Here is a 22,500-nt window from a genome sequence, read left to right as displayed (position 1 = left end):
CCCACACGTTTGCAGGAGCTGCTGGATGGCGCCTCTGAGGTTGACCTCGCCAAGTTCACCGCCATGTACAACGCCGCCGTACGTTTCTGAGTCGAATGATGTCGACCGTTGTGCGTGCGTGTGTGCGTGCGTGTGTCTGTTTGTGTTGACATGTTCACCAAAATCTCCGACCACCTGAACAGATGGGCAGACAGACAAACACATACACACACAGACACACACACACACACACGCACACACGCACACACACACGCACGCACACACGCACACACGCACAGACACACAGACAGACACACATACACATACACTCTCTGTCTGCCCTTCTGCACTCACTCCTCGCCACTCAAACGCTCTGTCATCCATCTGCAGGAGTCGCCCGACTTTGATGAGGTGCAGGAGGCCTTCAGCACTTTCGACGTGTCCAACAACGGCTACATCCCCCTCAAGGAGCTCATGCACCTCATGAAGACGCTTGGTGAGGGTCTCCCAGACGATGCCCTGCAACAGCTTGCCAAGGAGTGCGACCCGGACGAGGACGACCAGGTCAACTACTCGCTCTTTGTCAAGAAGATGTTCCAGGACCTTTGAGTTGGACGCATGCTCCAACTTTCGTTGTCGTGCTCCGTGTATTGTGTGTGGATGGACGCGAGTGGCTTCTTCGTTAACAGCCCTTGTATGTGTGCATGTGTGGATGTGCAAAACGCTTGTTCGGGTCTTGGTTGTTCCTTTGATCCTGTGTGTCCCACGCAGTGTTGTTTCGTGTTCTGTCTGTTCTTCTTTGCCACTCGCCTGTGCTTTCTTTCTTTCTTTCCTTCTCTTGGCATACAAAACACACACGTGACCAGAAAGAAGAGCAACCAATGATGAACATTCATTCAGGCTTTGCAGGGCGTGTCGTGCCAGCATTCGATTTTTCTTGTGTCGCTTCTTGTGTCGCACATCGACAGCACATGAACAGCACCACCCATCGCCACAACCACTACCACCACCATTGCCAAAGACAAACAGCAAAACAATCACCTGCACACTCGCTTGCTTGCTTGCTTGTTCGCAGAAAGCCACAAGAACAGCGTGCTACAAGCCAAGCGCATCAACACGATGTGGGGGTGGCACAGTGTGAAGTTGACACACAACCGCAAAACCAAACCTTGTTCTCTGTGAGTAGAAACAAACCCGTAACACTACAACCATCACCACAAGCACAGCACACACGCAGAGAAGAAGGCGGGGGGGGGGAGAAGAAACAAAGGAACCCAGGGAGAGGCACAGACACCAAAACAACCAACAAAACAGGTGTTGCGTCCCACATCAGTTGTGGATTTTGACGGCAGCCTCGCCATACCGTGGCACCCGGGTCTGCACGCACGCCACGCAACACACATGTGAATAACAGCTCTTGTGAGCGTGTGTGTGTGTTCATGTTTGTTTACGCATTTGTGTGTACGCTTGTGTGTGTGTGTGTGTGTGTGTGTGTGTGTGTGTGTGTGTGTGTGTGTGTGTGTGTGCGTGTGTGCGTGTGTGTGCGTGTGTGCGTGTATGCTCACCTTATCCACGTGCTCAAATGCGAGCCACTGGTCGTGCATCATGCGCTTCGGCTGCAGTTTTTCGTCTGCAATGCACAGCAAGAGGCGTGAGTGTCAAAACGAGCGAAAGCAATTCCCAACACAACACAACACAACACAACACAACACAACACAACACAACACAACACAACACAACACAACACAACACAACACAACACAACATACACATACACACACCTTCGTCAAGAGGGGTCGCAATGTGTCCTGCGCACAGGTGCGGCTTCCACTGCTCAAACTCCTTGTCGCTGATGTGCAGATACGTCTTCACGCGCTGGCAGAAATCCTTCACCAGCTCATCCTGTTGGGCAAACGCGCACATGCGAGTGTTGGTCGTTAGTTGTTGAAAGCTGAAACGGGCGAATGCAAACAAAATGCCATTGCATGTGCGCTGAGCATGTGGTGACGGTAGCGAGAGTTGACCCACCACACAGACAAACAAACACACACAATAACTTGGGGTCCAAAGGGGGCATCATAAGCAGTACGTACGTCGTGGACGGCAAAGTAGAAGGGATCACCATGCGACGACGCAGGATACTGGGGCGAAAACATGTGCGCATGCATGTGGTACAAGGATGAGCATCATGTCGCAGGACATGCAAGTATACGATTGTGAGAGAGAGAGTGTGTGTGTGTGCGTGTGTGTGAGTGTGTGTGCGTGCGTGGGGAACGGGATGTAACTGTCGTGGTGCTCATGTGTTTGCTGTTTCTTACATGCCAAAAATGCCGGATTTCAAGAAGCGTGGTCGCATCATCCATATTGCGCTGATCCTCAGGAATCAACTGCAACAACCACAACAGTTCGGGTGAGCGCGAATGTGAATGCAAGTGCGTGTATGTTGGCGTGCGCATGTGTGTGCATGTATATGTACGGATATTTCGGTCATCTTATCCGCGTACACGCACAACCACCACCAGCAGCACCAGCAGCACCAGCACCAGAAGTGCGCACCTCCACGCGGAGCATGAGGCGGCGGTGTGAGAGCTCTCCGGCCGTCGTGTCCCGGTCCAGATCCACAAACTCGCTGTGGGCAATTCCAGCTGACCTGCACCGTTAAACGAAAAGGAAGGGGGGGGGAGGTGAGGTGAATACAACGCAACGCAGCTGAAAAGTACAAGGGGACGGACAGACAGACAGACAAGACAAGACAGGCGGGCAAACGTGCACACACGAGGCTAACGTGTGCGGACACACACACACACACACAGAGCGCTTGACACGTGCATGCAGTTGTCCCCTGACCTGATCCACTGCATGTCCTCCTCAGGCACCTCCTTCTCACGCGCAATTTCAGCGACAATATCGGCAACGGGCAAATCCCGGTTCACCGTCTTGGTGACACGATCTGTCTTGCGGTCTGTGGGCGAAAACCACTCGCACGTCACGTTCACCTGCGCAACACAATAGGAGAGGGAATGTTGGTGCACCAAAGCAGAATGGCCCCGGGGGGAGGTCAAGAAGGGAAGCACACATGTAGACAGACAGAACAGACAGACAGACAGACAGACAGAACAGACAGACAGACACAGACACAGACACAGACACAGACACACAGACACGCAGACACGCAGACACAGACACAGACACAGACGCGCGCACACCTCTTGCTCCTTTTCCTGCACGGGTTTGTCGAGCACGACAAAGTTAAGGAACTTGAGTTTGCCGCTGCCCGTGCACATGGAGTCGAGCGTCGCCGTCGTCGTGGACGAAATGGGCGTGCCGTAGTGTTGATCGCTGGGCAAGGCGGTGGGGCAGGTGGGCGTGGAAGTGGAGGCGGGATGAGGAAAAGGGAGTACGACGATGAGTGGGCGTTGTCCTTCAAGCTCCGCCAACCAGCACTTACACACACACACACAGGTACACACACACACACACACACACACACACACACACACACACACACACACACGTTCACGCACATACACACACAGGTACATACACACACACACGTTCGTTCACACGCACACAGGAGTTGCACAATGACTCACTGTCTGCGGTAGAGGCGGATGTGGGACGGGTGCTCAAGCTCAAACTCGGCAGCAATCTTTTCCTGCAACTCCTGGTACGTCAGCATGGCATTGAGGGTCATCACCTGGTGCTGGCCCGCGCCCGTGCGGCCCTGTGCCACCTTCACCACATACTCGTCACAGCGCTTGTGGAACCAGTCCTCCGCGTACGGATACTTGTACTCCTCCTGATTAGCAAACCGAGATGGGAATCAAACGGCGCGCGCGCGCGTGTGTGTGTGTGTGTGAGGGGGGGGGGGTTTGCACGCGAGAAGGGGTGAGGGCGACGGGAAGGTCATAAACATGCATGTGTGTGTGTGTGCTTTGTGTGTGCTTTGTGTGTGCTTTGTGTGTGCTTTGTGTGTGCTTTGTGTGTGCTTTGTGTGTGCTTTGTGTGTGTGTGTGTGTGTGTGTGTGTGTGTGTGTGTGTGTGTGTGTGTGTGTGTGCTAGCACACTGCAGCAGCTCCTACCGTGTCGAGGGGCTTTGCCTGGAAAATGAGGAGGGCGCCGTGGTCGAGGCGGTAGTCTGCTGCAGTCTTCTCCGGCGCCAGCAGTGGGATGCGCGTCGCTTGCGGTCTGGCGGTGGCAGAGCAAGGCATACATCATGGACCGGGGGGGGGGGGGGTTGGGTTGGGTTGAGGGAGAGGGGTGTGAACACCATGAATGCTGGAGCGTCAATGCGCACGCCATCGTCACCAACCCTCAAAGCAAACAAACAAACAAACAAACCCCAACAGCAGCGGCACGTGTGCAAATTCGTTTGCGCAGGGGCACTCACGTCTCGGAATCGAAGAATTCCTCCAAGAAGAGGAGGCATTCGCGGTCTGGGGACACGCCGGCGAGGGGGCGGCACGCGTCGACAATTTGCTCTGCGATGCCACCATTGTTGGTTGGTTTGGGGGGGTTGGAGATTGCGTGTGTGTGTGTGTGTGTGTGTGTGTGTGTGTGTGTGTGTGTGTGTGTGTGTGTGTGTGTGTGTGTGTGTGTGTGTGTGTGTGTGTGTGTGTGTGTGTGTGTGTGTGTGTGTGTGTGTGTGTGTGTGCGTGTGCGGGAACACGAGCGCGAGATTGTGGGTGTGTGCAAGAGCGCGCGAGGGAATGAAGGCAGAAGACAAGCGGGTCGCAACATAGTGAAGGATCGCCACGCATATTCACCACACACCACACACACACACACACACACACACACACACACACACACACACACACAAATCAAACACGCACACCAAACGCACCAAACACACATACACATACACATGCATGCTGCACTTACGCATTGTGGTTGCGGAGCAGATGTGTAGTCTCTTGAGGTGGCGGAGGCGGCCCTTGTAAATGTCAAAGTGCTTCACAAACACCAAAATGTCTGATTTGGGCACATACTCGTCCGAGTCCTCGTCGTCCGAGGCGTGGCTGTCATCCGGCAGCAGGCCCCGCATCCGCCCAGCCTCAGCCCCCTGTGCGTTCTTGTCCTGCGTCTTCGGCGTCTCCTCCGAGCTCGCCTCACCCTTGTCCTTGTCCTTGTCCTTGTCGTCGTCGGTTGTTGGTGCTCCCTCCACCGCAGGCTGCTGGTCGTCAGCGCCCACGTCCATCGCTGAACCTGCAGCGAGCAGGGGCAGGCGTCGCGCACACGTGTGTGAGGGGTTACGCGCGCATGCGAATTTGCTCATTTCTGCGCACGATTGTGTCGTGTGACAAGCAAGTGCATGCATGCATCGCACGTTGTGCGCACGGAATAAGGTCGCCACCACCACTGTGAAACTAGACGTACAGAGCTCGTGCTGGCGCTGCTCGTCTGTCTCGGAGTAGTACTCGACATACAAGCGGGTAAAGCCCCGGTCCTTTGTGAGCTGTTGTGTGTGTGTGTGTGCGTGTGAAGGAGAGGCGAGGAGGGAGAGAGAAAGAGCAACAGGCAGACACGAGAAGCTAGCCGCTGCGAATGCCAGCGCCCAGCGACATTCGACCAGGAGTGGCACAACAAATCATCATTGGAAAACAGCACAACACTTTTCCATGCGAGCAGGCCCACACACATCACGCAGCACCACCTTCATGTCGTATTTGAAGAGGAGCTGCTGCCAGCTCAGCTCGCACTCCTCGTCGGAGAGCCGGCCAATCACCCGCATGCCCTGACGGCCAATGCTGCGCATGAGCCACAGCCGCAGCCGATCCACACGGACGTTCATCTGCTCAGCCTTCTCCTCCAGCTGAAGTGACGGTGGTGGTGGCGGTGGCGGTGATGATGGCGGTGGCAGTGATGGTGGTGGTTTGTTGTTGTTCTTGTGAGCGCGAGACATGAAATGTGACACTCAAGGGCGACACAAAAAATACGAACAAAACACGACAAGTGAGCAAACAGCCCAGTCGGTAATGATGGCACCGTGCCACCACGCTCACCAGGGCGCGAGGGGTGTACGACTCGTGGATGCGCTCAATCTCGCCAACGCCCGGCGCAACCCGGATCAGGTCCACGTCCGCGTGTGCATCAAACAGCTCATCGGGATAAATCTGGTGTTGACCGTGCATGAATCATTGAACATGATGGAATGCAGCAGTGGTGGGGTGAGAGGGTGGGGGCGGGGGTGGCGATAGCGGTGTGAGGGGACACGGCTGTTGCAGTGAAGAGATGCCAGCAACAACAAAGCCAGGCGCGATGGTGTGTGTGTGTGTGTGTGTCACGAGTGTGGCGGCAATGCGACCAACCTTGAATTTGATCTTTTCGCGGTTGAAGAGGCGTTCTTCCTCGAGCCTGCGGCGCTCGGCTTCCTCGCCCTCAAACCTGACGCAAGGCACGTAATGTGCACAAGATGAGCACATGCGGCTCATGGAGTGCGACGCCCATAAAGAAAGCACACACACACACACACACACACAGACATCCACACACACACACACACACACACACACACACACACACACACACACACACACACACACACACACACACACACAGAGACACAGGGAGAGGCACCTGTCGCGGAGGGCTGGCGGGATTTCGTCGTCTGCCATCGGTTTCAGCACCTCGTCCTTAACGTCGTCGCGCACATACACAAGCATGTACGCGTTGCCGCCGCCACGGTGGTATGCACCGGCCTGGCAATCCCAAATTAGAGCCAACGCACAGCCACAACAAACGAGCAACGCACAGCCAACAACAGGGCATCGTGGCGCGGTGAGGGGTGGCGTGAGCGAAGACACAACAATCTTCACCACACATTTCCCAACGGAGATAAGCGCGTCTTTGGAACAAGCACATGCCAAGCCATCAACCAGTGGCTTTCTACTCAATGGCACATTCATTTTTCTTCCCCACCCCTGTCCCTACGCTGCCCACCACCACCACCACCACCACCACCACCACCATCACCATCACCACCACCACCGTTGCCGCACCGCTGAGCCAAAGTTGTCCTCGATGGCCTTGTTCGCGGGCGTGCGGTACACCAGCTCGTCGTCAAAGTGGTACCAGCGGCCGTCGGCCTCCGGGCTGATAAACGCCGTGTAGTGCCCGCCATATGTCGTGCCAGAGTGCACCAGCACCGCCTGCAGCGTAAACTTGGCCGGCGACGACGACGGGTCCTCGAGAAAATCGCTCAGGTCAATGTGCGGCGGAAACTCAAACCTGCAACACACGGTGGGGTATGGCGTGTTGTTTTGCGTTGTGTGTTGTGGTGGGATGTGTTGCGTTGTGCGTTGGGTCGTATATGGGGCGTGCGGCGTGTTGTATTGCGTTATCATGAGCATGTGTGTGCGCATGTACGGCTGAACGAAGTGCAGAGGTACGAACAAGCGCATGCCCAAAACGACTCAGTTCAACCCCATGTTGCACTACCACCACCACCACCAGCAGCAGCAGCGCCCCCTCCACCACAGGGCACATGTGGAGTGCACCTGTCGTTGATCTTGTGGTAGTCGTCGTAGAGGAACGAGTAGGCGAACCGCTTCAGCTGCAGGTGCAGCACCGGCGGGAACGACTGGAAGATGACGCCTTTCTTCGCGTCCTGTCGCCAGCAAGCAGCGAGGGTGAATGGGTGCATATGTGTGCGTGAGTATGCGAGTGAGCAAGAAATAGAGAGAGTGTGTGTGTGTGCGCGCATGTGTGAGAGTGTGTGTGCCATTGTGTGCGAATGCGTCATTGTGTGCGAGTGTGGTGGCAGACGATAAGGCACACTTTGCTGCCCAAACATGCACAATCACGGGGACCAACGCGTCACATCACATGGCATCCGTACAGCCAGCACGTGGTCCATACCTGCAGGCCGTGGCCCTCGGCCCTGTATTGGTTGTCCCCTTCGAGCGTCTCCACGTTGACGTAATCCTTGAACGAGTCCTGCAGTGACGCAATGTCCTTCACGTTCAGCTGAATGTCGTAAAAGTCCTCCTCGCGCGATGACTGCAGCCGGTGAAGACAGCGAGTGCATGTTGATGTGTGCATGTGCAAATACAAGCACGTGTTTGCGTGTGCGTGTGTGTATCCGTGAGACATCAGAGAAGCGGAAGCATGAGGCGGAGCGAAATTAAATGTGCCTCTGCGTGTGTGTGTGTGTGCTTGTGTTTGTTAGACAGACAAACAGAGGAGCAGATATGGCGTCATAAGCATGGACACTGTCACTACACTGACACGTCAGGCAATCGTGTCACGCCACCCCCGCACCTCAAAGTCGACGTTGATGCAGCGGACATACGACTTCATGCGACCGGCAAAGAGTTTCTTCACCGTCTCCTCCACGGGGGTGCCCTTCATCTTCTCCTCAAGATTGTCCATCAGCACGCGGCTAAACTCTTGCACGTCGTGCTGTGTGTGTGTGTGTGTTCATGTGAGGCCGAGGTACTGTGCAACAAAGACAGCAGTCAAATGGCGCAGTAAGATGCGCACCATCCAGCTGTGCCGTGAGTGGTGGCCAGCATGGGCTGCTCACCTGCATGAAGGCGTCGCGGGTGTCCCAGCCAAACGATTTCGTCAGCTCTGTTGTCGACACTTCGTGGTCTTGCGTTTGCAGTCGGTAGAACACGCGCTGGCGGTGGCCACGTTGCAAGTTGTTGTTTAGGTTGTTGTTGTTGTTGTTGTTGTTGTTGTTGTTTAGGTTGTTGTTGTTGTTGTTGTTGTTGTTGTTTAGGTTGTTGTTGTTGTTGTTGTTGTTGTTGTTGTTGTTGTTGTTGTTGTTGTTGTTGAAGAAAAACAAGAAGCAGGGGTGAGCGTCCGGGAACGAGAACAAACCAATGGGACCAGCAAGGGCAGGAGGCTGTGGAGTCGACTGCTACTCCCATTGCACTCATGCCTGCACCAACCCAAGCAGTCAAGTTCATGTGGTACTGCATGCCTCACCTGCAGGGCAAGGGCGACGCCCGTGTCGGCGGAGTCGTTTGCTGTCGGCATCGTGTACACGGCGCGGCGCAGCGCGGGCGTGTGGTACAGCGCCTGAAGCAGCGAGTTCATGTAGCACGTGGCGCCTGGCGTCGTGTTGTGGCGGGTTGGTTGGTATTGCAGTGTTGTGGTGGCAGTGGTGTGGCGATCAGTCGAGCGCAGTGAGCAGCAAGGAATGTAACCAACAGCCAGATGTTGAGGAGACGCATCAGCGTGCACTGCACCACAGATTATCACACAATCAAATGTCACGCACGCATGCACACGCACGCACACATATCCAAACGCACACACACACACACATATCACACGCACCTTGGTTTGCGAGGCCCACCATGCCCGTTGTCTTCTTGGTATCGTGGACAGCCTGGGCACCAAAGAGGTTGAAATCGTAACCAGCGAGTACCTCAATGTCCAACCTGAAAGGACAATGACGACGTGTGCGTGTGTTTGTGGAAACAGACATGTTAGGACATGCATGCTCAAGCGTGTGTATGTTCATTTTCACACACACACACACACATGCACACACGCACACACGCATGCACAAATGCACACGTTTCCCAAAAGGAAGGGGAGGTGCTGCACACACCTGACGGTGACAGTGTCATCTTTGATAAATCCGTAGTCCCGCAGCATCTGCAATGTCAGCATGCGTGTCCCGACCATGAGCATCGTGCTACAGCAGACACGCAGACGTGTAGCACAGAGAGAGAGAGAGAGAGACAGGCAGACACGCGAACACACATATACACACAGATACAAAGCACACACACACGCGCGCGCACAAACGCGTACAAACACACACTATCAGCACTGCGACACGCATGTTCGTGTGCACCAACCGGGTGTGTGACGAAGCGTGGATAGCCATAGTTTGTGTTGACGTCTGAAAAGCAATGTGTGATGCCTGTACAGCAACAGAGCGGAACACACAAACACAGAGAGGAAGGACGCAGCATGTGAGGTGCACATCCACAGCATTGCATGTGCGTGCACGCGCCCCTTCAGGCGACCACAAGTGTGGCGCTCATGGTTTCCGCCCTCATCACCATCACCACCACCATCACCACCACCACCATCACCATCATCATCATCATCATCATCATCATCATCATCATCATCATCATCAATATCACCACCATCATCATCATCACCACCACCACCACAGCTCACATTTTGAGACGCGGTACTCGGGCTTGCTGCCGACGGCGGTGAAGAGGATGTTGGCGAAGACCTTGTGGGAGTCTTCTGGGCCCTTGACTAGCTCCGCATACACGGACAGCTCGTTGGGACTCTTGTCGCCCGCTGAAGTATTTGGGAGAGAGAAGAGGGGAAGGGAGGATGATTGTTGGGGGGGGGATGAGGGAAGCAAGCCGCAGCGATGCCACTACAGGACACTGGAACACCCAGACGTGGGATGTGCAGTGGTGGGCACTTGGCGCAGTCCAACATGTGTATGCAAGCACGAGCGTGTACGCAACCTATCGAACGACATTTTGACATTCATCCACAACAAAACAAGACGACACACATACACACACACACACAAACACAACACAAACGACGACGACGACGACGACGACGACACACACACACACACACACACACACACACAGACTCACACGCTCACACACACACAGACTCACACAGACTCACTCTCACACACACACAAACACAACACCAATGACGGCGACGACGACGACGACACACACACACACACACTCTCTCTCTCTCTCTCACAGACTCACACTCACACACTCACACACACTCACACACACACCTGGGAAGACCAGCAGCGTCCACTCGGTGTCGCCGAGGATCAGGTGCTCCTCATTGGGCATGGTTGCGCTTGTGTGGAACTTGTAGGAGGTGAAGTTGCGAATGACAAAGTCCTTGCTACCTTTGTGCAACACCGTGTCAAAGTGTGTCTTGAGTTCTTCCTGCTCAAAGGTGGGTTGCGCGGGGTTCTTCCCTGGGGGTGTGCCCAGGAGGCCAGTCGACGGCGACGACACAGGGTCGTCCTGGCTCTCATTTTCTTGATCCATGGCGTTGCTGTCCCAGTTCTGTGTGGTGTCCTCCATCTCGGGCGGCTCCGTTGGGTTGTTCGACAAATCCATTGTGGTTGTGCCTCACTCACTCCACGAGGGCCTGTTGCTATCTCTCTCTGTCTCTCACACACACTCTCTCTGACTGTCACATGCACCAGAGACGCCAGTGATTGCAAGGACCACGGCGGCAACACAGAGACAAACCAACAGCGACAACAACAGCGACGGCGTGACAAGGGTCCGCCAGCACAAAACCAGAAACCAGCGAAAGCAGCAGCAGTGGCAAAGTGGCGAGTGTGAGCGAGCGACAGCACGCAAACAGTCGTGTGAGTGGTGCTGGTGCTGTTGTTGAGGCGTGTATGCCGCAACGCCAGTGGCGGCGCCGTTGCAAGCAAAGAATGCCAAGCATGCCGCTTAGGTTGAACCATGGACAGCGATGATGATGTGATGACCCCGACACAAGAACCACAAGAACGGGATCGACACATACGAGAGAGAGAGAGAGGCCAAGGAATAGCGATGGTGGAAACCGTCAAAACCCCTTCAACATGCGCGTGTCTGGAATCAACAGCCAGCAAACAAGACCTTACCGCCTTTGAGGGTGCTGTCCTTGTGCTTGTCTCTTGTCGACGCACCAATGTCCAGCTACCAGCCTCTCGTTCACTCGCTGACTGGGTCTTTGTGGCTTGGCTCTCCTTCTGCTGCTGCTGGAACCACCACCACCCTTTCCCTTTTCGTCAACAGTCGCTGACTTGTCTTGCTGCTGTGTCTGCGGCTGTTGGCGCAAAACCAAACAAAAAAATAAAATTGGTGGACACGGAATATTACCCATATCTTCAAAGATTGCGCGCGGTGTGTTGTGTGCCTTGAGTTGTGTGTGTGCCTTGTTGAGGTGTGTGTGTGTGTCTGTGTGTCTGTGTGTCTGTGTGTGTGTGTGTGTGTCTGTCTGTGTGTGTGTCTGTGTCTGTGTGTCTGTGTGTGCATGTGCGCGCGCCCCTCTCTCACTCACACGCACACTCACTCACGCACTCACACACACGCACACTCACTCACACGCTCTCTCACTCACACGCTCACTCACTCACGCACTCACACACGCACCCCTTCTCTGTGCGTCACGTCGTGAAGCAGGCAAAGTCTCATTTACATCCACACAGTAGTCGTGGAAGAATACAAAGCACAGCAAATCAAAGGGAATGGGTGTCAATAACACAGAGCAGCAGCAGCAGCAGCAAATCAATTGAGAACCAAGACAAGCATGAAGCAAAAGCAGCCAATGAAAGGTAAAAGTGTGCATACGAACAAGTCCAGCTGCCAGGTGATGATGAAAAAGATATACGCTAGGACGAGGAGGTCATGTGATCGTGATGAAGGAGGACCATGCCTGCACGCGCCACACACTGTACACCCAAGCGCACGGGCCACGCTGCACAAAGGCACTGCACACATGCACACACTACAGGCTACAACTCACACGCACACGCATACACACATACGGCACGCTACACAAAACACACACAAAACACACACACACACACACTTTACATTCCACGCACACATACACAACACCACAATGGCACGAGTTTGTCTCAGACAACAAGAATGCTCTCCTTGCTCCGCTTGGGAGCCTGCAGTCGCGGTGGCGGTGCGCGTGCATTGCGGTGTCCAGGGCTCCTGGCATCACCAGCACCACTGCCGCCGCCGCTGCTGCCGCTCTGATTCTTGGCGGCTGCCACTGCCTTCTTCTTTCCCCTGTTGCCGTTTGGCGATGCGCGCTTCTTTCCAAGACCGTGAGCACCGGGGGAAGTGTGCTGCTGCTGCTGCTGCTGCTGCTGCTGCTGCTTCGGTGGAGACACACCACGACCACGACCACCACCGCTACCACCACCGCGTTTCCTCACGGGGGACGGACCGTCCCCCATACGTCGTCGCAATCGCCCTGGCGACACCTGCTGTTGCTGCTTCGGTGGAGGCTTTGCTTGTTTGTGCTGCAATGACGACGACGGCGACTTTGACAATGGTGCGGGCTGTTGCTGCTTCTGCTGTTGAAGGAGCTGTTGCTGCTGCTGGATGATGAGTTGCTGCTGTTGCAAGAGAAGGTGCTGCTGGGACGGCGACGACGACATGAGCGCCGGCAGCGACAGGCTCTGGCCCGTCGAGCGCCGCGACCGCAGCTGGTCGTTCTGCAAATCCTCCGCAGAGAAGTTGGTTTCCCGCCGCGTCAGCCCACCGTCATCGTCAAACGCCATCAGCCCAAGCTTCCCCTTGGACAGGCGAGGAGCATGCTTGCTTCCACCACCTCTTCCACCCCTACCCCTACCCCTTCCTCTTCCTCTGCCCCTTCCTCTTCCTCTCCCGGCTGCACCACCCTTCTTCCCATCATGCTGCTGCTGTGGATCGGCGCGCAGCCTGTGCTTCATCTCCTCTCTTTCCAGCGCCTGTTCGTGTGCATCGTCGATGTCACGCATGAACGCCGTGTACTCCTCCTCCCCCGGCGCTGAGGCCTTGGACGACGTCGTGACTGCAGACGCTGCCGTGTCGCCCAAGGTGCCCTCTTCGCCATATGACGGGTGCAGTGCTGATGGCGACAGCACGCGCGTCTGTGAGCGCTCCAGGCCGCCGTGTTTCTGCTCGTCAAACGCTTCCTCAATCTCGCTCTCCTCCCGCTGCTGCTGCTGCTGCTGCTGCTTGTTGTTGTGCTGCTGCTGGTGGTGGTGGTTGTTGTGTAGCTGGTTTTGTTTGTTGCTTGGCGGTGAGGAAGCGGGGACGGGGCGGGTTTCTCCGTCGTGTGTTGTCAGCATGACTTGCGGCTGCGTGGCGTGACCAGCGTCTCCAGTGCTGTGGTTGTGGCTGTGGCGATGGTCGCCGCTACTGTTGTCGTTTTCTGCTTTGCTGCCTTGCTCGTGGCTGTGTTGTGTGTGCTTGTGGGCGTGCTTGTGGGCGTGATGCCCCTTGGTGCGGACATATATTGCCTTTGGCCCTGGTGGTTGAGCCTGCCGCCCATCTGGCCGTGCGCTCGTTCGCACGCGCTGACCCACAGACCCGCCGCGCACAATGTACTTGCCCAGCAACCGCATCAGAAACAACACCTGCACACGCATTGCGCGATTGGTTGTGTGTTTGTATGTGTGTGTGCGTGCGTGTGTGTGTTTGTTAGTGTGTGTGTTTGTTAGTGTGTGTGTATGTGTATGTGTGTGTGTGTTGTGTTGTGTGTGTGTTGCGTGTGTGTGTGTGTGTGTGTGTTGCGTGTGTGTGTGAATGAGGCGCGACGTGACTTGGCAATGTGGACTGCAACATATTGCTGGAGTTCTGGAGCGATGAATCAAGTTGCTTTTCAACCTGCGATGGTTGTGATTTCATGTCACCGCAACACAAACAGGTGACGCTATTTGTCGCACCTTGAGCTGCTCCTCAACGTCAAGCGTGCGGGCGTTGCCGTAAACGAACATCTCCGTGTTGCCAAACACGCGAAGGTCTTCCAGAGCATTGAGCGCGCTTGCAGGCACCTGTGTGTCCTTGAGATGCACGTGAATCCTCTGCGCCAAGGGGAGGGGCTCCTCGTAGTCACCACCTTTGGTAATGTCTGCACACGCACGAGCACACACACACACACACACACACACACACACACACACACACATCAACACACATACACATACACACACACAGAGGAGGAAGTGCAAGCACGCACCAAGTCAGATAACAACTGCACACTGTTCCATGCAATTCAACAAGCAGCGTAGTTGAGCGTGCAGGGCTTACCTTCCAGGAAGCGGTACTCTGGGAGGAACTTGAGCATGAGGAACGACGACGCTGCACAGGCAAACTTGCGGCCGCAAACACCAACCATGGTGGGCAGCTTCCCCACATGCTCTGCACGCATGCATGGCGCATGTGCGTGCGTTGTATGCGGTGTTGTTACATTGGTGTTGCTGTTATAATGGTGACGGTGAGAAAACATACATGCGCATTATGTGGTGTGCTGCGTTGTGGTGTGGCGGCAAGCAAGGCTTTGCCTGCACGACCTTGACAACTCAGAGAGCACACACACACACACACACAAACAGAACAATGGCCACAATGTCGTGATGAGAAAAGCTGTCGGTTTGTGGCAAAGGCACGGCGCGCACCTTTCGCTTGCTGCATGCACAAGCCCATGATGAACATGAGGTCATTTCGTGCAGAGGTGAGCGTGCGTGCAAGCCCGTCAAAGTCCCGTTCATGTGGGATGTCCACCGCCACCGCCGCTGCAGAGGTGGTGGTCGCGGGCTCCATGGCTTGCTTGTTGTTTGCCTTTGTTGTTGTTGTTGTGCTTGTTGTTTGGGTGACAATGCATTTTGTGCTGTCGCCATGAGCATGTGATGTGCCGCTGGCGGCTGGCTGGCAGCATCCGCCTTTCTTTCTTTCATGTCATTGTGCATGACAAGCAGAAGCAATGTGTACTGCGGCTAACAGCAACAACAACAGCAGCAACAACAGCAGGAGCAGCAGCTCGCAGCATGACGCCATTGCGTCAAATGGTGCAGATCAGATCTAACAATGTCAGCAGCTGGGGAAAAAAGAAACAAAACCTGGTGGACGACGACAGAAAACGAAACACACATGGCACACGCACACGCAAGTGACACGGCACAGCAGGCAGTTTCTTACATCACCCGATATGGCAGCACGTCACGTCACTCAAACTCCTCCAGAATCTCTGGCGCGTAGAAGGTGCGCAGCGGCATCTGCGAGTCAAACATGGGCTCGTCCATATCGTAGTGGATGCGGAGGTGCGGGTACGACACGCGCGCACGCGCAATCACGGAGCGGGAGATCTGCGAGCTGCTCGACACAGACACCGTGCGCAGGCTCTTGCACGTGGACAACACGTGCTCAAACGCAGAATTGGTGATGTTGGGCAGCCCAAAGAGGTGCAGGGTGCGCAGCTTCTTGCACCCCGTGCCAATGAGCTGCAGCGACCGGTCCGTGAGTTGGTCGCAGTAGGCAATCGACAGCCACTCCAGCCGCTGGCAGCCGTACGCCAGCTCCTTGAACGCGTCGTCGCTGATGCTCGTGCACCCGGCAAGGCACAGGTGCCGCAGCAGCGGGCTTGAGAACGCCAGCGCCTCAAGCCCTTGGTCCGTCAGCGCAGTGCACTCGGTCAGGTCCAGCCATTCGAGTGTGGTGATGTCGCTTGCCTGCAGCGCCTGAAGCGTGCCGTCGCCAACGTTGTCGCACCCGGCCAGGTTCAGCTCGGAGAGCCGGCCCGTGTGCGTGATGAGCACGCCCAGGCTGCCGTCCGTCACGTTGGTGCAGTAGCTCAGGTCCAGGTGGTATGCGTTTGCAACACCGCGGCCAAAGTGGCGAATGCCCGTGTCGGTGATGCGCGGCAGGGAGGACAGCTTGACGACTTGAAGGGAGGAGCGCGCAGGGCCTGATTGGGCAATAGTCTTCAGCGCGCTGTCGGTGAGCCCGGCGCACTCGGACAAGTCGAGGTAGGAGAGGTGCTGCTGTGCAAGGCCAACAGTGGCGCCGTCACGCACGCGCGGGCAGTCGTTGATCACCACATGTGACAGTTTCTAGAGGATGTCAACGATGGCAGCGAAAGGGGCGGGGGGTTGGCGGATGAGGAATGTGTGTTATCGAGTGAATGTGTGGAGTGTAAGAAGAAAGGGACGAGCACGAGTGACCCAACATGCATGTGGACAACAACAAGTTGCGCTCAAGCAACGCACGTACTCCGCTGTGACACACACACACACACACACACACATATATATATATATGCACACACACATGCACGAACAGGGAACAAAACACCCCCCTCCCCCGTCTTCTTGTCGAAAACGTACAGTGCGTAAGCAGAGGCCCGTGATGCCCTCTGAGGTGACGCGGGCGTTTGCTGTGAGCTCAATGTGAGACAGACACGTGCAGTGTTTGCCAATCATCGTCAGGCCTTCGTCCGTCACTTGCGGGCACGCGCGCAGGCTGTGAGGTTGTCGTGTGGTGGTACGTGCGGCGAGAGATGAGTGAGAGGAGTGAGGTAAGTTGGATAACGTGGTGCAATGTTTCCAGTTCGGTTGGGATGTGATGTGATATGTGTGTGTGTGTGTGTGAAAGTGTGTGTGTGTGTGATGGAGATGAAAACACAGAGCAGCATCACAATCGTTGCACCTGAGCTGGGTGATATATGGGCAACTTTGAACAAGGTCACCGAGGCCTGCAAGTAAACAGCGTGGGTAGCGGGTGAGTGGAGAGACGGGAGGGTCAGAATAGAGCAACATCTTGTGAGAAGGAGAAGGAGAAGGAGAAGGAGAAGGAGGTGCATTTCGAGCACGCACACAATAACATCACAGCAACAAGTACAACAACTACAACAGCAGCAATAACAGCAATAGAACAACAACAGCAGCAGCAGCAGCAGCAGCAGCAGCAGCAGCAAAAACATCACCTGCGTCTGTCATGCGGGAGAGGTCGTTGAGAAGAACAGTGGAGAGATTTGTGCACTTGGCGCCAATACTGGCAAGACCAACATCGCCCAGCTGTGGACAGCAGCTCAGATCCTGGCGTTGCCCCACATGTTGGGAATGGGGTGAGTAGAGCACTGGCGAGTGCACGCAACACAAGACCTCAACTTGACCGTCCTCAGTAGGTACACACACACGCACACACGCACGCACGCACGCACGCACACACACACACACACACATACACACACACGCACGCACACACACACACGCACGCACGCACACACACACACACACGACTGGGGTTCTCACCAGCCAGAAAAGGCTTTGGCAGCCGCTGCCTTCTGTGAGATACATGCAGCCTGCGTCCGTGATGTTTTCGCAACACGCCAGGCTGAAGAGTCATGCAGTTTCATACAACGTGATGCAATGGCATGCAATAAGCGTGTGGTGTCATCAAGTGGGGTAGGGTGTGATGGCCATCAGGGCTGACGCGAGAGCGCCTGTTTGTACAATGTCCTCCAGGTGTGGTGCGTGTGTGGGGGGGGAGCAGGCGGGGTCACGACCACCGTGCGTTACACAACGATGTCGCAAGCCGCAGATATCAAACACACGAGCAGCGATGCCTGCAGGCACGCACGGAGCAGCAACGACCCGAGAGAACCGGGTTACCTGAGATACGAGAGGTTGACGCAGTGTTTGGAGAGGTACTTGAGGGAGAGGTCTGTGATGCCACAGCAGGCGAGATTGAGGTAGATGAGTGCCGGACAGCCCTCAACAATCGCCTTGATCGCCGCATCCTGCGTGTGTGTATGTGTGTGTGTGTGAGAGAGAGTGAGAGAGTGTGTGAGTGAGTGAGTGAGTGTGAGTGAGAGAGAGAGAGAGTGTGTGTGTGTGTGTGTGTGTGTGAGGAAGGGGGAGGCCGATCAATGACAGGGTGATTTGATCGCATCAAGTGGCTAGCGATGCCTGCGTGAGCAATTCAACAACCACCACAAAGACATACGCATACGTACACGCATGCACAAATACACACAGCCAGACAGACATACATACACATACACCCACGCACAAATGGTTGAACTCACGCGAAGAATGCAACAGTCGGAGAGGTTGAGGTCCTGCAAGTTGTGGCACTGGCCAAGCTGGCTGAATCCAACGTTGGTCACGCTGCTGCACCCGCGCATGTTCACCTTGCAGATGAACGTCTTGTACTTATCGACAATCTGACTCACAGCCTCGTCCGAGCACGAGGCTCCGAGTTCGGAGAAGAGCACGCTGCCCCACAGCGACGCGTCCTGCGCCACTTCTCGCCACGTCCGGCACACCATCGCGCACCGCATTCGGTCAAGGATGCCGACGTGTGACAAGATCTGTGTTTGTGGTTGTGTACACATATGTGTGTGAATGTGCGAATGTGCAAATGTGTGTGTGTGTGTGTCAGCGTGAGTGTTACGTGTATGTGTGATCATGTGCGGTTGGTGTAAATGTGTGAGCGGGCGCTCGCGTCCTGATTCAACACGTCGCCACAGGCCGCGCACCTTTACTCTGATGTCATACGGAAGAGCGGAGAAGTGGTCCGTTTCCTGCGCGAGTGTGTCCCGAGGTTGCTCCTGCGTCTTCGAAATGTTCTGTTGGTGCGCACAATGACGATGATGATGTGCGTTGAAGTTGGTTGTTGATTCCACTCGCGGATGAATGTGCGTGTATGTGTGTATTTGAATTGAAATTATGATTGCTCAACATGCTCATTGCTCACAAAGCCGTCCACAACCACATATCCGCACACACACATATCTGCACACACCTTGAAGTATTGGGATGCGAGCTTTGACTGTGCTGCGTATTCTCGCCAGGCGCTGAAGACAACACGGACAAGATTGTCTTTTCGTCGCCCGCGCATGCGCGTAATCACTTGCCGTCGCTTCTCCTGCGCGGGCATGTGTGTGCGTGTGTGTGCATATGTGTGTGTGTGTGTGTGGGGGGGGGTGTTTGTGTTAATAGGTTGAGCGAACACACCGTCGCGCCATTCATGTTGTGATGCCACAAGTTGATGGACAAGGAGGTGCAAAATCGTGCGTGTAACCCCCCACCCACGGCACACACATATACACATGCAAACGTATGTGTACAGCAACACGCATCATGACAGCATGTGCACACCTGCATGTCGTTCTTGAACTGCACCCACGGCTTGATGTATCGCTTCAACAACGATCGACTGTGCGTGCGTGTGTGCGTGCGTGCGTGTGTGTGTGTGTGCGCGTGTGCGTGTAACCATGTGGGTGGACCAAGATTGACAAATGCAAGCGAGGTACATGAGTGTCTTCTACGTGTAATCCAGACACACACACACACACGTGCCCGCGAGCGAATCGTTAGGATGTGCATTACAGCGGGTTGCATTACGCACTGGTAGTGCTCGAGGGCCATGTCGAGTCGGCGATACAGCTCTGCTTTGAGACGAAGACGCATCTTGTACCACTCAACCCAAGATCTGCGTAGCAGCGCAAAGCACAGAGGTGCGCCGATGGCGGCGGTGGATTGTGCCATGAGGGGATGAAAGTTGGACTCAAAAGCAAGTTATTGCATTCCAAAGGTGATACGAACAGTCAAAAAGGTGATGCGACCAGTCGTACAACACGCAAGTCAAACGAGCACACGACCAAACTCACTTGACAACTGGCCCCAAAATCCTCTTTGTGTTGAACGCATAGGCCTTCTGGTACATTTCCGGAGTTGGCTGGTTGCAGCACGTGTGCGGGTGGCAGGTGATGAGTGAGCTATGGAAAAATACGGCAAGCAGCAGGCAAACATGCATTCACACGGCAGGCAAACAGGCATTCACAAATAAGCACACAAGCACACACACAAGCACACACACAAGCACACACACAAGCACACACACACACCCATCATCATGCTCACGCAACACCCGCGTAGCAACCTGCACACAAACTCCCGCCGCACACCTACTCTGTCATCGTCTTCGTCGCCGCGTGTCATCCAATATGGTAAGGGCCGGTGCGGGGGTCGCTTGTGTGGCGGTACAAACATATCCCTGCATTCATCATGACCACAAAGTTGTAAGACAATGCAAGGGCAGAGGGCTGTAGACTGCGTGCTCTCCTTGCGAAGCGTCGCACATGCCTGTCCGTCTTCCATATGCTCTCGCGGGTGCAGCTGCCCACAGGCATACAAACACACACACACATACACACACACACACACGTGCGCACACACTCACACGAACACACACGAACACACACACACACACATGCAGACACACACACACGTGCAGACACACAAGCATGTACATGCATCCAGAGCTAACTCACCATGTGACGACGCCGTCAAAGTCTCGCAATCTTCGCAGCATGGCCAGCAGCTGCTGCTTGTGGTTCTCGGGCCGGTCAACCGCAATACACGTTACCATTGCCTGTGCGAAAGAAGACACAACCTGGTTGAGTGCACAACGCACTGTTGCGTGCACACGCACACACATGCACACGCGCACTCGCTCACTCACTCCGCGCGCACACACGTTCACGACCATGTACACACCTCAAACTTGGTAAAGAGGTTGTGCGTCACAAAGTACTTTTTCATCTCCCCTTGACGCTCTCGCTGCTGCCGCTCTGCATCCATGAGAGCCTCTTTCATGTTGATGTCCTGCCATCATTCGCCAAGAAGAGCAAGTGCACGAACGATAAGCAAGACACGGAGCACGGACGATGGGCTTCAGGCAAGGGCAGCAAAACGACCATGTTAAAGCAGCAGCACCAGCAACAGCAGCACCAGCAACGTAGCCCATATCATCGCTGACACAAAAGCAGGGGATGTTCGCATACGCTGCAGAGCGCAACACCCAGACCTCTTGATGTGTGTCTGCGCCAGAGATGAGGTGGGCGGTGGAGTAGTTGTGCTGTTGTCGCTTTGGCGTGTGCAGCTCCCGTTTCCTGCGGGCGCGTGCTGCAAGCGACCGGCCTTCCAACAGCTGCTTTGCTGGTGCCAGTGGCGAAAGAGCAGCGGGAGCCGACTGCCGCGGAAGCTGTTGTTGGTGGTGGTGCGGATGGGATCGGTGCCGGTGGTGGACTTGGCGTGGCTGGTGTGGCCGGTGTGGAGAGTGACTGTGGGATTGTGGCAGAGCAGACGACGAGGAGAGGGGCGACCCTTGATAACCGGCGCTGGTGATATGACTGTGGCTGTTGTTGGTGGTGGATGTGGTAGACGTGGTGGAGGCTGGTGCTGCGACTGACAATGAAGCCAGCTGCTCAGCAGCCCGTTCCACAGCCTGCCCCACCATGTGTCGCACGTCGTGCACAGCCACAGCACCGCTGCTGTGCTGTTGCGCTTGCCTGCTGCTGTTGTCCATTTTGAGATTTGCGCCCGCGTTTCCATGCAGTTTGGGACACCACAAATTGTTAGTGGTGGGGTTGTGCTTTGTGTGTGCTTTTTGTGTGTGTGCTTTGTGTGTGTGTGTGTGTGTGTGTGTGTGTGTGTGTGTGTGTGTGTGTGTGTGTGTGTGTGTGTGTGTGTGTGTGTGTGTGTGTGTGTGTGTATCCTATCAAATGGATTATCTGAATTTGCCAGAAAATTTGGTTAACCACTATTCAGCTTACACTATTGGAGATGATGAACCTCTGGTATCTGATATGGATTATTTTTCTGTGAAGAGCTTCCCGAAATCATCAAATGATTCTGACCAATTATTTTCTGAAAAATCGGGTGGAGGGTATGAATCCGATTTTGAGTTTCAAATTGAAAATGGGGTATGGGAAAGTGGGTTAAAAAAAGAGCTGAAAATAAGCTTAGAACGTTCTTTTCTCCATGAAAAATATGCCCATTATTTTACTTTGGTTGCAATATCAAAAGATACAGACCCTACCATAGAATTGTTGCCTAATGAGCCCTATGCCCCTTTAGCTGAAAAATTTAGTGTTGGGATATACCGCTATTTCATCTATTGATTTTAGCTCTAGTAGTTCAGAAAACCAAGTTTCCCTCATTCATGAAATGCCCTTTGGGTTTTCAACAAGTTTTTACTC

General features: G+C 54.8%; 4 protein-coding genes across 4 annotated transcripts in view; 1 reads left to right on the top strand and 3 right to left on the bottom strand.

Moving 5' to 3' along the window:
- The window catches only part of PTSG_03792 (calmodulin), a 1,856-nt gene extending 786 nt beyond the window's left edge, over window positions 1–1,070 (top strand). The window contains exons 2-3 of the mRNA XM_004995468.1: window positions 16–78; window positions 370–1,070. Of these exons, the coding sequence (XP_004995525.1) occupies window positions 16–78; window positions 370–588 (282 nt within the window). The 3' untranslated portion in view covers window positions 589–1,070. The remainder of the gene's footprint in view (window positions 1–15; window positions 79–369) is intronic.
- Window positions 1,071–1,223: 153 nt separating this feature from the next.
- On the bottom strand, window positions 1,224–11,809 carry PTSG_03791 (ubiquitin carboxyl-terminal hydrolase). The gene is made up of 29 exons (XM_004995467.1): window positions 11,594–11,809; window positions 10,736–11,145; window positions 10,129–10,260; window positions 9,798–9,862; window positions 9,545–9,591; window positions 9,268–9,371; window positions 8,914–9,038; window positions 8,507–8,602; window positions 8,242–8,382; window positions 7,840–7,980; window positions 7,479–7,588; window positions 6,981–7,209; window positions 6,559–6,680; window positions 6,291–6,366; window positions 5,985–6,095; window positions 5,636–5,794; window positions 5,359–5,437; window positions 4,864–5,187; window positions 4,370–4,460; window positions 4,062–4,167; window positions 3,573–3,778; window positions 3,186–3,318; window positions 2,827–2,975; window positions 2,536–2,629; window positions 2,298–2,366; window positions 2,073–2,120; window positions 1,761–1,881; window positions 1,545–1,609; window positions 1,224–1,356 (listed from the first exon to the last, which is right to left on the bottom strand). The coding sequence occupies exons 2-29, from the start codon at window positions 11,070–11,072 to the stop codon at window positions 1,309–1,311; spliced, it is 3,528 nt and encodes a 1,175-aa protein (XP_004995524.1). The 5' UTR covers window positions 11,073–11,145; window positions 11,594–11,809; the 3' UTR covers window positions 1,224–1,308.
- Window positions 11,810–12,131: 322 nt separating this feature from the next.
- Window positions 12,132–15,281, bottom strand: PTSG_03790 (uncharacterized protein). The gene is made up of 4 exons (XM_004995466.1): window positions 15,134–15,281; window positions 14,766–14,876; window positions 14,402–14,586; window positions 12,132–14,092 (listed from the first exon to the last, which is right to left on the bottom strand). The coding sequence occupies exons 1-4, from the start codon at window positions 15,276–15,278 to the stop codon at window positions 12,593–12,595; spliced, it is 1,941 nt and encodes a 646-aa protein (XP_004995523.1). The 5' UTR covers window positions 15,279–15,281; the 3' UTR covers window positions 12,132–12,592.
- A 149-nt stretch (window positions 15,282–15,430) lies between these two features.
- On the bottom strand, window positions 15,431–21,885 carry PTSG_03789 (uncharacterized protein). Its single transcript, XM_004995465.1, has 16 exons — window positions 21,327–21,885; window positions 21,017–21,124; window positions 20,791–20,891; window positions 20,429–20,513; window positions 20,128–20,195; window positions 19,866–19,949; window positions 19,616–19,673; window positions 19,260–19,382; window positions 18,994–19,083; window positions 18,541–18,825; window positions 18,125–18,252; window positions 17,765–17,846; window positions 17,437–17,548; window positions 17,160–17,205; window positions 16,838–16,973; window positions 15,431–16,564 (listed from the first exon to the last, which is right to left on the bottom strand). Exons 1-16 carry the CDS (start codon window positions 21,825–21,827, stop codon window positions 15,680–15,682), a joined length of 2,892 nt encoding a protein of 963 aa, XP_004995522.1. The 5' UTR covers window positions 21,828–21,885; the 3' UTR covers window positions 15,431–15,679.
- Window positions 21,886–22,500: the final 615 nt, after the last annotated feature.

Source organism: Salpingoeca rosetta (genome assembly GCF_000188695.1).
Source record: "Salpingoeca rosetta unplaced genomic scaffold supercont1.8, whole genome shotgun sequence".
NCBI classification, from domain to species: domain Eukaryota; class Choanoflagellata; order Craspedida; family Salpingoecidae; genus Salpingoeca; species Salpingoeca rosetta.
This window is presented reverse-complemented; position numbering and strand designations above follow the sequence as displayed.

Excerpts from the sequence above, each read along its gene's own strand:
- PTSG_03791 (XM_004995467.1), bottom strand. The coding sequence starts at position 11,072 with ATGGATTTGTCGAACAACCCAACGGAGCCGCCCGAGATGGAGGACACC. Across the intron at positions 2,121-2,297 it reads AAATCCGGCATTTTTGGCAT|TATCCTGCGTCGTCGCATGG; the intron begins GTAAGAAACAGC and ends TTTTCGCCCCAG. Across the intron at positions 1,610-1,760 it reads TGCGACCCCTCTTGACGAAG|ACGAAAAACTGCAGCCGAAG; the intron begins GTGTGTGTATGT and ends TGTGCATTGCAG.
- PTSG_03790 (XM_004995466.1), bottom strand. The coding sequence starts at position 15,278 with ATGGAGCCCGCGACCACCACCTCTGCAGCGGCGGTGGCGGTGGACATC. Across the intron at positions 14,877-15,133 it reads GTGCATGCAGCAAGCGAAAG|AGCATGTGGGGAAGCTGCCC; the intron begins GTGCGCGCCGTG and ends GCATGCGTGCAG. Across the intron at positions 14,093-14,401 it reads ACGTTGAGGAGCAGCTCAAG|GTGTTGTTTCTGATGCGGTT; the intron begins GTGCGACAAATA and ends ATGCGTGTGCAG.
- PTSG_03789 (XM_004995465.1), bottom strand. The coding sequence starts at position 21,827 with ATGGACAACAGCAGCAGGCAAGCGCAACAGCACAGCAGCGGTGCTGTG. Across the intron at positions 18,826-18,993 it reads CGTATGACATCAGAGTAAAG|ATCTTGTCACACGTCGGCAT; the intron begins GTGCGCGGCCTG and ends CCACAAACACAG. Across the intron at positions 17,206-17,436 it reads CTCCCGCATGACAGACGCAG|GCCTCGGTGACCTTGTTCAA; the intron begins GTGATGTTTTTG and ends GTTTACTTGCAG.